The sequence below is a fragment of the Ochotona curzoniae genome, unplaced genomic scaffold (assembly GCF_017591425.1).
Source record: "Ochotona curzoniae isolate NIBS_2020 unplaced genomic scaffold, NIBS_Ocur_1.0 contig_1302, whole genome shotgun sequence".
In the NCBI taxonomy this organism is placed as follows: domain Eukaryota; kingdom Metazoa; phylum Chordata; class Mammalia; order Lagomorpha; family Ochotonidae; genus Ochotona; species Ochotona curzoniae.
Genome location: NW_024465035.1, coordinates 15,076,609 through 15,090,248, shown reverse-complemented (window position 1 = coordinate 15,090,248; position 13,640 = coordinate 15,076,609). Strand labels below are relative to the sequence as shown.

General features: G+C 49.1%; 1 protein-coding gene across 2 annotated transcripts in view; it reads left to right on the top strand.

Annotated features, from left to right (window-relative positions):
- Positions 1-13,640, top strand: part of OSBPL10 (oxysterol binding protein like 10) — a 164,840-nt gene that overhangs the window by 97,058 nt on the left and 54,142 nt on the right. Inside the window, exon 4 of one of the 2 annotated variants that reach the window (XM_040963927.1) lies at positions 711-902. The exons of the other annotated variant lie outside the window; for it this stretch is intronic. Within the exon in view, the coding sequence (XP_040819861.1) occupies positions 711-902 (192 nt within the window). The remainder of the gene's footprint in view (positions 1-710; positions 903-13,640) is intronic. 2 annotated transcript variants of the gene reach the window in all.

Genomic DNA, 13,640 nt, shown 5'->3' with positions numbered 1-13,640 from the left:
CTGTGGCTTTCTTGCATCTTTGATCCATTTGAGGTTTCGGAATTGAGAACTGAATGTTTGCTTTTTCAGGAGGCTGTGCGGTTATCCCCCACACCATTTGTCTACAAGCTACGTGTGTTCTGCCTTTACTTGGATCACATGTTCATGGAGGTTGAGCTATGTCAGGTCTTGCTGGGTCACTTAGCTCATTCATTCATGTAGCAAGCAGAGGCTCCACACTTCATAAATTAAACAATTATTATGTGCCAGACTTCGGGACATAAAAATGGGTGTGAAAGCATCTCTGAAGACAGCACTTGGAGTATCAGTCCGATCTCAAGGCAGTGGAATGAGAACCAGGCAGAGGCGAAGAGAACCAGGCTGGCACTTTGCTCAGGAAGAGTGGGCCGAGGGTTGCCAGCGGTGGAGCTGGGGGCATCTTGGTAAGGGTAGCATGAAGTCCAGAAGTGGCCCATGGTGTGCCAGGGCAGGTTGGGTGGTGGTGGTTTGGGTGGGGGGAGGTTGAAGAACTCTTGATGTCCCTAGGGTATTGCAGGGGACAGTTGCTGGGAACTGTCTTTAGGGAGGGTCTGGGATCAGGGCAAGCAGTGATGGTACATTACATATCTTTATCCCTCCTAGCAGCTGAAGGAATATGAGTCCGAGATCCTCAGCCCTTAGCTGTGTTCTGCAGGTCAGCTGTTGAGTTTGATGCCTGTTGCTTATTCTAGACTACTCCGAGCTCCCGAAGCCGAAGTCTCACTTTGCTCCCCCACGGAACACCCAGTTCTGCGTCTCCCTGTAGCCAGAGACACCTCAGTGTGGGGGCCCCCGGTGTTGTCACAATCACGCATCACAAGTCGCCTGCAGCCGCCCGAAGAACCAAGAGTCAGTACCCCGGCCAGCTCCACGAAGTCAGAGAGGTAGGCGTTGTTCTCCTGCCCCCACCGAGTGACCCGAGGGCCACCCTCATCCCCTCAGCACACATCCCAGCCACCCAGGGTGAGCCAGCTCAGGGGGGGCATGCTTACAAAAACACGGGGATCGGTGGGAGTGCCGTGTGCTGAAGTATCCGCGCTCATGCCATAGACACAACTGAAGAGAAAGGGGATGTGAGACGAAATGGAGGAGTAGGGGAGCATTGGGCCTGTATCCCCTCTTTTCTGCCCTTTGCTGGTTTACCTTCCCTGTGAAAGGTTTTCCCCCTGCTTCCTGTCAGGGATGCCCTGCGTGGCAGGTGGAGAGCAGAGGAAGTCTCACCTTTGCAGTGTGTTGCCTAAGAGCAGGTCTTTTGTAAGAGCTCAGGACCTCAGTCTCTGCATCTGTTAAGTGGATTCCCAGCTTCTCAGGAAAGGCCAAGAGTCCTTGGGGGAATGTCCGGGAGAGGCCTCAAAACTGTGTCTTCTAAAGGAGACCTAAGGCCACTTCTTGTTTGAGAGGCGGTTTTGAGGGAGGGAGGGACATCAGTCGATCCATTGAGCTTACATTCTGGTCCTTTCTGCCAATGCCAGCAAAGCTCTGGCCGAAGCCAGGAGCCAAGAACTTGACCCAGAGCCGTCCTGTGGGTTGCAGGATCCTGGCACCTGGAGCCGGCTGTCTTGTTTTCTAGCAGGGAGCTGGAGTCAGGAGCTGGGATTTGAAACCAGATCCTCAGATGCAGTACAAGGTGTCTGTACTTCTAGTTAAACACCTGCTCTAGTCTTACTTCGGTAACTCTGGGAAGCCACTCTTTTGGGACTGTCAGGCCATCATCCTTTGCAGCCGTGACAAACTGTTGTTGGTCTGGCTGCCTGAGCTGTGTGGGTGCTGAGCGTTGCCTGCTTGTGTGGAATAAATCTAGTATCCTCTGAGATAAGGCCAAGAGCCCTTCGTCTGTGTCACACAGACGCGTGGGACTGTCAGCCTGCTTGAGTGGCCTGCGTCCTCTGCTGGGTTTGTGTCACCGCCTGGCAGTAGTGCCCTGTTGGCCGACTCTCTTGCTCCGCTTCTGTATGCAAGAAATGCTTTTCCTGACTTTTTTTTTTCCTCACTGTACATATTCTGAATTGTGTATTAAAGGAGAGGCATGGTTTGAAGATTCTGGGTTAGTTTTCAGGTGGAATATACACTTTGAAATAGTCACTTTGATGTATTACAAAGAAAAAGTGGCTGTTTGATTTTGTTGCATTGGTTGAAATCAGAGACTGCATACCTTTTGGTCTTGCCTATCACCCTTTTAAAACCCTGTATTATAGAAACATTTTAAAGTGTCTATGAAATAGAATGGGATTGTGTAACCTGCGTCTGTCCCTTGACTTCAACAACTTCAACTTTCTGAACAGAACTTTTTTTAAAGCATGCGATTGAGGGGGGTGGATAGTTTTCTCCCGCTGCTTCGCTCTTCGTCATAGTTGGGGCAGAGAGCCAGGAATGCGGGCCAGGTCTCTCACCTGAGGCCATCACTGCTACTTCCCGAAGTTACATCAGCAGGAAGCTGGAGTCGGGAGCCGGAGTGGGGATCGAGCCTGGGCATTCGAATATGGGCACCGCAGCTGCCAGGCTCAAAGTCTGCCTGCCCCCTGGCTTGGCTTTTATTTTTGCTCCACCCTGTTTTCCTTTCTTGAGGATTTTAAAGTCTGTTACTGCGTAACTTTTCAAGTATTTGTGTGGCAGGCATTTCTTATAAAATATAATTACCGTACTGTCATTTCACTTTTATATAGACCTCATTACAGTGTATCTGATAAGGCCTTTGAGACTATTATGTTAAAAAAAAAAAAAGAGGGGAGAGGCAGTTGAAAGTTCAAGGTATTTTGACAATTCTTTGTCTTTTTAAAAAAAATATTTTATTGCTATGAATAAGAGCCTGAATACTTGTGATCAGTGAGCTGTGGCCTAAAATAAAAGTGCAGTTACTTTTAATGAGTTTTAGTAGTAGCTGATTCTGAAAAGAAGTCAAAATTTTATATGAATAAGTCTGTGTATTTACAAATGTGTTTTAATATTAAGAGTATATAATGCAAAGAGTATACAGTGTATATAGTGTAAAGAGTATACAGAAAATTAAAACATTCATAATCCTATCTTCAGATAACTGCTTTGAACCTTTGAATGAATTTACTTCTGAATTATTTGAGAAGTTTTTAAGATTTATTTATTTTTATTGGAAAGTCAGATTTACAGAATGAAGGAGAGACAGAGAAAAATCCTCCATCTGTTGATTCACTTCCCAAGTGGCTGCAACTGCCAAAGCTGAGCCAATTCGAAGCCAGGAGTTCTTCCTGGTCTCCCACACAGGTGCAGGGTCCCAAGGCTTTGGACCTTCTTCGACTGCTTTCCCGGGTCACAAGCAGGGAGCTGGAAGGGAAGTGGAGCAGCAGAGACAGGAACTGGCACCCCTATGGGATTCCAGTAGATGCAAGGCGAGGGTTTAGCCACTAGGCTATCGTGCCAGGTCCTGAGAATTAAGTTTTTGACATTTTTCTGAAAAAGAGGCAGAGTGAAAGGTCTTCCATCCTCCCCCCTCCCCCGTTCCAAATGGCTATGATGATGGCCAGGGCTGCACAAGGCCAAAGTCAGGTGCCAGAAGCTTATGCCAGGTCTCCATTCTGGGTAGCAGAGGCCCAAATACTTGTGCCATCTGCCATTACTTTTCACAGGTCATTGACGGGGAGCTGGACCAGAAGTGGAGCAGCCAAGATGCAAACTGGTACCCAGGCGGTATGCTGGCATTACAGTTGGTGGTTTAACAATGCTACCCCACGGTGCCAGTCTCTGCAAGTTAAAGTGAAACTGAGACATAAATGTAGAAAATTTGAGGGTGTTGGGCCCCTCTAGGATAGTTGCAAGTTTCGGTCATCAGATACCATATGCATTTCAGTTCCATTTGGAAAGGGTGGCTGTTCTGGGATGTTTCTCATTTTATGATGTGTTTAGGGCCACCTTGGGACATGTCTGAGCAAATGCCATTCATACCAAATAGTTCTGCAGGTATTAACTTCAGAGTAGAATAGCCTCTGCTTTTCGATCCCACTGTATTAATCTATTACAATAACTGTAATAAAATGAAATCGTATTTTTATCCCAGCTGTATAGGATAGATAAAACTCCAGCCACTGAAGCACTGGGGAAAACCATCACGCACAAGACAGATGAGCCTGGATATCAGAATAAAAGACAAATAGCCCAGCCACAGGCAATAGAATAAATATTAGATGGGGATGCTACGGCATGGGCAAAAATAATGGGCCAATTTCAGAGATTAAGTGGTTATCATCCACAATGCAGAGCCTTGAGATGCCAAAGGTCAGAGCACACTGTCCTCATGGGATGAGCCAGGAGACTGGAGACCGGCGTCATCCCGGGAACAGTGACCCCAGGCATGCCTAAGTATTCCTACTCTCAGGCACTAGTGCCTGCTTTTTAAGTGTCTACTTTTTAAAAACCAAGTATTTCTGTAACAGTTTAAAATCTAAAAAGTCTATCGGCTTTCTTTTCAAAGCACATAGCTTCATGAATAATAGCTTGTATAACCTGAAAATCATGCCTTCTATTTGGATTTTATCATGTGCCCAGTAGTGGGCTCCTGGCTTTACCTGTGCTGTCCTCTGGTCAGGGCTGTAAGGTAGAGAGCCTTTCTCACAGATGAGAAATGGAGTAATTATGAGGTTAAGGCAAAGCTAAGCGCAACAGCAGGGCTCATGTAGAGAGCTGTAGGCGATGCAGTAGTGGTCCTTGTTTGGAGTTGGAGTTTGTGTTGGGTCTGAAAGTATGAGATGGAAAATTCCAGAATGAAACAGTTCATGAATGTTGAGCTGCTTGATGTTCTCGCCTCTTCCTGCATCCCTGGTGTGTGGGTCATGCTTTTGTCCAGGGTATCCACGCAGTATTCCCTGCCAGCCCGTTGGTCACTGAATAGCTGTCATGGTTATCAGATGGTGGTATCTCAGTGCTTGTGTACAAGGAACTTTGACTTATTCGTGGTCCTAAAGTGCAAGATAGGGGATGCAGTGGCGGTACCCAGACATAAACCATACAAGGGCAGAGGAGCTCTTGGATGAGGTGGCTGTGCTGCAGGGCAGGCAGGAAGAAGGAGAGTTCAGTCCTCTGGGATGGATTCGAGTGTACCCTGGGGGTGTCAGAACACACATCCTGTGCGTATCGAGGGGCTGCTGGATGTTAAGGCTTACGTGGTAGAGGTTTCTAGACAGGCACCATCTCCAGCATCTTCCTCAGGGACATCTCGGCTCTTCACAGGGGCCTTGCTGTGGAATCCACCACACAGATTCTATTCAAGTGCTTTCTCCTAATGAGCACATCTGCAGAAGACGTGGTGGAGGTATCTAGATTCCTGCTGGATGGAGTAACTGGTGATCATAGTCGGCCAGGTGGATGAGGCAGTGAAAAACGCCGCAAAAGGTCCCACATGTATGGGGTGGTTGATGTTGACCGTGGGAGGTTGACCCTGGAGCCACGTAGATGGCCAGATGCCAGGTATTCTACAGATGGAGCTGTGCTTGTGCTGGGCGCTTGGGAGACGGTGGCTGCCAGGCCTCAGCTGTCCTTGCTCTCTGATTTGTGTCCCTGACTTCTGCATGTCCCCCACCCTGGTGTGCATAATGCCCCATGAGGACCTGGCGAGAGTACTCACTCGAACATGGCACCTAAATGCAACATTTAATAGAAAAAGCTGTGTCCTCCATCTCGTAGCACATGTCTAGCACGTAAAGCAAAACATCACCACTTCTACCCTTGACAAAAGGTGAATGCCCAGCGCGCGTGTGGCACACAGCAGGTTCTCAAGCTGATGACTGTAGGTCCCACATGAACCACTGGGATGCTGGAGAGGCAGAGAAGCTCCGCCTTGTCATCCTGCTGGCCTGCCAGCCTGCCTTGAGCACAGCAGCCCTCTCTTCCACTCTACCTCCGTGGGGCACACTGAGCTGCAGTTCTCATGGAGAGGCGACCGAGGATGGGAGCTGCTGTCACTGTCTTAGACACCGAGTAGATGTTGACTTCGCAGCCCTGGCTTTCCAGGCCTGGATGTTGGGCACTTGGCAAAATACAGGAGCCCAGGCTAATGGGCTCAGTGTGTTTTAGATGTGTTCTGGTTTATGCCTGAGTGTGCCTTGTTGTAATGCCAAGTCTTACCCAGTCACTAATGGTACCAAGGCAAAAAAAAAAAAAAAACATGCGTGTCAATTATGAGCACTTGCACAGACTGGCTGTTGCCCTGTCCATCAGTCTGGCCATGGAACTTGAAATGATGTCCAATGGGATCTCCACGTGGTCGGGGTGACCTCTCAGCCAACACAGGATGAACTGCAAAATGGGGAAGCAGAGATGGGATGGAGCAAAGGCTAAGATTGGGGTTGTGGAGAAGTTAGTGGGAGTGCTTCCCCACTAAGCACCTCAGGCACAGGTGAGTGAGTTGGCTCCTAGAGCGAGGGCGTTGGGCATCGCTGTGGCACTGTAACACATTCCCTAGAGAAACACAGCTTGTAAGGGGTAAGTGTGTATATGTGTGCGTGCTGTAATCATGAGGATACTTGAGAAAGCTCATGGAAAAAGGAATTAAAAGCTGTTTACTTTGGTATAAACATTTAGAAATCCATGCCCACGAGTTCTCCAAAAGCTCATGGAAAATGCATAGTGTGGAAAAAATTGTGCGCAGATTCGAAGGTATTTTTGCACCAAAAATAAACTCGTGTTTTAATTCATTTTTCATGATTTCTATGATCTCCTAGGAAGAGAGGGAAAGAAGGTCCCTTTGTTTGATTTTAAGAATTCATTCATGCAGCTGTGGGGACGGCTGAACTGTATGCAACAGGGTGGGCTGGCAAGCTGTAGACCCAGGGAAGAGGTCATTCTGTGCAGTTCAAGTTCAAAATTGCCTGCTGGGAGACTTCCTTCCCACTCTGGGACAGTGTCTTGGCTCCATTCAGGTGTCTAGCCGATTGCAGAGGCCACAGGGGCCAGCCCCCCCCACCTCAGGCTGTTGAACTGAGTATTAACCTGAGGGCTAGTGCTGTGAGGGTAAGCCGCTGCCCACAGCGCCAGCTCCCCAGCTCCCTGCTGTTGCTCCAAGTGCCTGTGTTCCAGCTACCCGTGTGGGAGACTCCAGTGAAACTCCAGGCTCCTGGCTTCAGCCTGGTCCGGTTCAGACTGTTCTGGCCATTTTGTGATGTGATCCAGCAGATGGGAAATCTGTCTCCCTCTCCCTCTGTTAATTGCCTTTCAAATAAATACATGCATCTTTTAAAAAAAAAATTAATACTCAGCCTGGCACTACCAGCCTGGTAGCTAAAGACCTTGCCTTGCATACTCTGGGATCCCATGTGGGTGCTGGTTTGTATCCTGGTGACCCCACTTCCCATCCAGCTCCCTGCTTGTGGCCTGGGAAAGCAGTTGAGGACGGCCCAAAAGCTTTGGGACCCTGCACTGCACCCATGTGGGAGACCCGGAAGAGACTCTGGGCTCCTGGCTTCAGATTGGCTCAGCTCCAGTGTTGCCACCACTTGGGGAGTGAATCAGGAGATGGAATATCTTCCTCTGTCTCCTCTCTAAAAATCTGACTTTCCAATAAAAATCTTTTTTTAAAAAAAAAAAGAAAGTAATACTAAATTCATCCCAACAAAGACCCTCACAGGAACATCTGTAATAGTGTTTGACCAAATGAGTGGGCACCGTGGTCCTTCCCAGTTGTCATCTATTTCCAAACGGTCACGTTCTGAAATCCCTGGTGGACTTGAACTTGGAACACCCTTCAGCTCAGCTTGTCTGAAGTTCTTCTGTGTTACAGCACTTGAAGTGGAATCTATGTTCTGGCTTTTTGGTTTAGTACAATGGGCTATCGTGTTCGCTGAGTGCTTGAGTGTGCTTGTTCCTGGGAAAGGCCTGCTGGGTGGCCACCACCAGGGAGCCCTCGCTTCTGGGTCTGAGCCTTCTGTGGCTGTCAGGGACTCTTCGGGCCTACTGGAATTTTCCAGGCTCAGGTGGGGAGACTGCTGCCCACCTAGGTCTCCTGCTTTCTGTAACCCTTGCCCTGAAGCCGCCGGACTTTGAGGAGAGGTTGGCAGATAGAACGTGGCTGTCTCGTGGAGATGCTGGTTCGGAGTGTCTCAATGCATTGGGCTGTGTCCAGTGTGATCTTGCCATGCCATGATTTTTGACCAGGGCAGTACATGGTAGCATCCTCATGCGGTCCTAGCAAAGGCTCGTGGGCACTGCATGCCAGTGCACTGTCCTGCATCCTGCCTCTGGGAGCTGGGCCTCCTTCCTGGCGTCCCCATAAGGATGCCCGAGGGATGCGCTTAAGGCCATGTGCGTGGGACACAGCACACTAACAGGCAAGCGTAGTGTTGGCCATAGACACTCTGACTTACCTTTAATCCCTGGATTATCCTTGGCGTGAAAGGCAACAGCAAGAAATTATTTTTATAGCTTTGGGTTGCCTTTGCACTTACTTCATCATGGGGCATTTTATGGTGGGGAAAAAAAGATTGTTCCTGTGCGTAAGACACTAAGTGAATGAGACGGAAGGGCTTGGGGCAGCGTGCTGGGCCCTGGAGCTGCTGTGTGACCCTTGGACAGCCCATTTATTTGACCTTTGTTCCCACCTGCAAATTGAGGATCCCAGGCTCTGTCACCAGCTCAAGGTTGCTTGCCTGTAAGTCGGAGCTTGAGGTTACTGAATAGGAGCTTCCGACAGAAGGTGTTTCGTTTCCCTCTGGCCGCTTGGGGTCTGAGTCTCCCCGGTGGAGGAACGTAGACCGGAAATAGATCTGCAGAGGAAAGAATGCTGTGTTGTCAGGGTTGGGAGCGAGTTCTTGCCTGTTTCCTAGGTGGGAGAGCACCCAGTGTAAACCACGACCCGTGTGATTTATGCCAGTTGTCCCGAAGGGACGGAATAAGCATCCTAAAAGGAAGCTAAAACTATAGTTTGAGAAATTGATTTTAAAATGTTTTTTGCTTGGTTATTTATTTTTTTACCTGTAGCAGTAAAATGAGAACATCTTTCTGACCTAGTGCTGCTGGGGAAATCATTTCTTTCCTCTGCCTGTTGTGTAACTGTGCCAGTTTCCATGCAGAATGAGCATCTGCTACGAGTTTAATGCTCGAGACAGGGAGGCGAGAGGAGGATTTATCATTGACGGCGAAATGATCACGCTGAGGCACGTTGCTGGGAATTTACTCACATTTGGGTGCATAAATCACGGGAGTAATACTTCATAATTATACAGCTCCTTTCACTTGCGATTCTAGAAAGAATTTATAGACCAGCTTGTGAGACCCAACAGCTGTATCGAACCGTGTTTGGAGTTTATCGATGAAGGGAGTTCCGGAACTGGGATCAGAATGTGCGGAGAGGCACCTTGCAGGATGTTAACTGTGTCGGTGGAAAGGACCCGACACTGGCGGGGGGTTGACAGTCGCCTTTGTTCAGAGGTGGCTTCCCTGTTGTCTGTCTTTCCTTCAACAAATGAGGTTTTTGTGTTCATGAGTGTAGAAGAGATCGGCTTGCGAGAGTCCATGGCTAGAGACACACATCTAAGGGTAGAGATCGTCTCAACGTTAGGGCTCTTTTGTATATATCCTCTGGAGCATTTTCAAGTTCATGGGTCCTAGATGTTCCTTTTAATTGCTAAGGCTCCTGTCCCTTTGATTGGTTCTGGCCTGATTAGGTGATTTGTAAATGGAAAGGCTCTCGGTTTTTTTTTTTTTTGGTGGGTTGAACTTTCCCATGTGAACCGAATACAATTGGGTATTGTTTGGTGGTGCTGTAATTCTCAGCTCCCCTGGGGCTTTGCAGTTCGAACCCTTACCTGCTATAAATAGTGACCATTTTGCCCCCTCCTTTTTTTCACATCAAATTTCTAATTGTGCTGGCCATTAATATTCCAAATAATCAAAAGTAGCAGTGGTGATTGTGATCATTCTGGATGCACTTCTGTCTTCGGCAGAAAATTGTTTTTAATATTTTTATAACCATAGTTTTTTAAAGATTAATTTATATGGGAGTCAGAACTACAGAGCGAGCGAGGAATTTTTCATCTGCTGTTCCACTCCCCAAGTGGCTGTAATGGCCAGGACTGGGCCAGGTCAAAGCCAGGTGTCTTATCGGAGTCTCTAGGTGGTTGCAGGGGCCCAAACACTTGAAAGCATCTTCCGCTGCTTTCCCAGGCACATTAGCAAAGAGCTGGATCAGAGTGGAGCAGCTGGGACTTGAACCTGTTGCACCCTAGTTTTTAATTTTTAAGATGCTTGAGGGACACAGAGACAGAGTCCCATCTGCTGGCTGACTCCGCATGTGCCTGTGACACCCGGGGCTGAAGCCCGAGAACTCCAGATCTCCCACCGGGGTGAACCCGATGATAGGAGTCTTGGTTGCCGTGTCCAAGGGTCTGCATCTGTGGAAAACCGGAATCAGAGCCAGGGCCAGGAAGCAAAGTGGGTATACTCGATGCTAGACTAATTGCCCCTGAAAATGCTGTTTTCTTACAAATATGAAATATATACATTTTGTACATATTCAGAAGTTCATGGAAAAAATGTTTATGATGACTGTGCATGGCTTTCCAACATGCTTACATGAATAGGCATGGAATTCCATTTTCTGGGATCTTGCTGACTTACCGTTGTGCAAACGCTGTTAGAAATCTGAGATTGCTTATTGGATACATTTGATGGCAGACCCGCGTGTTCTGGGCCCGAGTCCAGCTGTGGGGGCCCAGTGGGAAAAGGAGCAGACACAAAGCCTTCGGAGTCAGGAGACCTGAAGTCTAGTGGAACAGGCAGGAACATTCATCAAATGATTAATCAGTGTGAGGTTCTGTGAAGTAGGAAGGAGAGAGACCAAGAGCAAGGTGATAAATTAGTTAGAATGGTCAGGAAGAGGTAGGGAATTTTTGCCCAATGTCTTTTTCACTCTGTTTTTAAAAAAATTTAATTTGTAGTTTTGCATGTGTTAGCATCAGCCTCCCTCTCCCACGGGTGGGGCTGTGAGCACAAGCCCAGGAATTGATCTGTCCCTCAGACTACTGCTTGGTACTTGCTTGTGCTCATATTATTTCCAGGACACTGATTGTTTAAGAAATGATCTAAATTTGTTAGACAGCAGGGCCATTCATCACCATGGGTAGAGATACTGTTGCTAAGGCAACTGGGTGCATTCTGGGACTATAGTGTCTCAGCTTGACCCGTGATGGGGTCTCCGTGTTCCTGCCAGCTTTCCTTGGCCTGCATTCACTGGGCCCCCAGTTGACCTTGTGTTGCCCAGGCCCTGGACAGGGCAGCATTTGGGTGTAACATCTATCTTGCACATTTCCTCCTCTCCCTTATCCCTGCAATGTCCTGTCAAACCCGTTGGGCTGCTGCGGGGAACGTGGGAGTGATTCTCCTCCCCGGGAGGACCAGGGACTTGTGTGTTTTTTTTTTCCTGGGGTCCACCTGCTGGCAGTGACTGAGTGACAGTCGTTGAGCTGGTCATTCCAGTGACAGCAGGAAGCAAATGGGGACTGTGCTGCCTTCTCTGCTTGGTCAACTCTCTCCTAATCTCTGTTCTTTTTACAGAAGAAAAGCTACTGAATGATTGTAGCATGGCCCAGTGACTGTCCCAACTCTTATGTGATTTTTTGTATTAAATTGTTTATTTGAAAGATAGACCCAAGGAGATTTTTCAACCATAGGGGCTGGGCCAGGCCGGAGCCAGGAGCCAAGAACTCCATCTGGGTCTTCCACGTTGGTGAAGGGCACCCAAGTGTACCAACAGGATGCTGGAAATCAGAAGGGAAGCTGGGACTCGAACCCGGGCTCTGCAGAATGGGATAAGGGTGTCCCAAGCTACATCTTGACTATTGTGTCAGATTTCCACCCCTAACTTTTTTTTTTAGTTGAGAGGCAGTTATTGAGAGAGACAGAAATCTTGCATTTCCTGGTTGATTTGCCAGATGACATTAAGAGCCAGGGTTGGGCCAGGCCAAGCCAAAGCCAGGAGTGTGTAATCCCCTCCAGGTCTCCATGTGGATAACAGGTGGCCCAGCACATGGGCATTCATCCGTTGTCTTCCCAGGTACATGAATAGGGAGCTGGATTAGAAGCAGAGCAACTGGGACTCGAACTGGTGCTCTAATTTGAGATGGCAGAGTTGCAGATAGCGGCTTAATCCGCCAAGCCACAGCTTGGGACCCCTGACTTCTTGCATCTCATGCCTTCCTCGGTGTCTCTGGCCTTCCTGTGGGAGTTTGGTTCTAAACCCAAATGACTCTTGTCTTCCTCCCCCCACCAGCATTGCTCGGGTCACTCTGCCGTTAGCGTGTTAACGTGTCTTTAGCTGTCCCTGCTTCTGCACTTGGCCCCCAGCATGGCAGGCAGTGCTTGCAGTGCTGGTACCAGACCTCATGGCCCTTACGAAGCTCCGGGACGTTTCGCCAGGAGTGATTCTGAAATCCCACATCCCATCCATGACCTGACCCAACTCCCTTACCATGACACTGCCCCTGCAATTTTTAAAGATTTATTTTTACTTGAAAGAGGTAAACAGAGAGGATGAGGGACAGAGGAATATCTTCCATCTGCTGATTCACTCCCCAAGTGGCCGTAACAGTCAGAGCTGAACTAATCTGAAGCCAGGAGCCAGGAGCCTCTTCTGGGTCTCCCACGCGGGTGCAGGGCCCCAAGGCTTCGGGCCGTCCTCGACTGTTTTCCCAGGCCACAAGCAGGGAGCTGGATGGGAAAGCAGGGCTGCTGGGGTATGAACTGGCACCCACGTGGGATCCTGGTGCAGGCAAGACGAGGACTTTTGCTGCTAGGCTACCTTGCTGGGCCCGTGCCTCTGCTTTCCATGCTCCATGGTGACCTGCCGGGGCATGGTGGTTTATTTATTTGTCACCTGAGTTTCACACTGGGATGCAAAGCTTCCCAGACGCCAGAGACTTGCCTTGGCTTCGTGCCACAGGCACACAGCAGGTGCTGGAGCCATTTACTCATTCAGGAAATGGACGACCATTGACAGTTGTTTTTCCTCATGGTCCTCCCGCATCTCTTTACTTCACGGACCTCAGTTTTGTTCCAGCAATCAGGAAGCTTCTCGCAAGGGAATGTGGGAAGGAGACCCTTCATGTTAACAATTCCTTCTTGTTGGCCAAGTAGGAAAGCAGTCATTTGGACACATGGACCCTGTCCCTGACTACCTCCTGGCAAAGTGAGACTTGTGCCCGGGGCTTCAGGGAGAGCCAAGGGAGTAAGATCAGGGGCCTTGGCCATTGTCCTTTGCTGTCACCAGGGTAGCTGTGTGTGAAGGAAGGCATGGTGGCCATGTGCTCAGGGTGTGTAAGCAGACCTCCGGCTTGGGTTCCTGGCTGTGCCACTGATCAGGCACATGGCATGAGGCACCCGAGGCACACAGTACAACAGGCAGTGCCTTCTACATGAAAGGTCCCTGAAGATCTTCATCCAGCAAAGCACTTAGATTGGGGGTTAGTGGAAAGGCGTGCTGCGGCTCGGAACAGCGCCTGGCACCTGTTCAGCAGGTACAAACTGCTGCAACTGTCATATTGCTGCCAGAGGCTCCCCACCCCCACCTTGGGGAAGAGCTGTCTCCCTCCACCTCCCGGCCCCTGCCGGGTGGTGCTGGAGAGAACCTGAACGTCAGGGGTGACCAAGGGAGAGAGTGCTGTACCGTA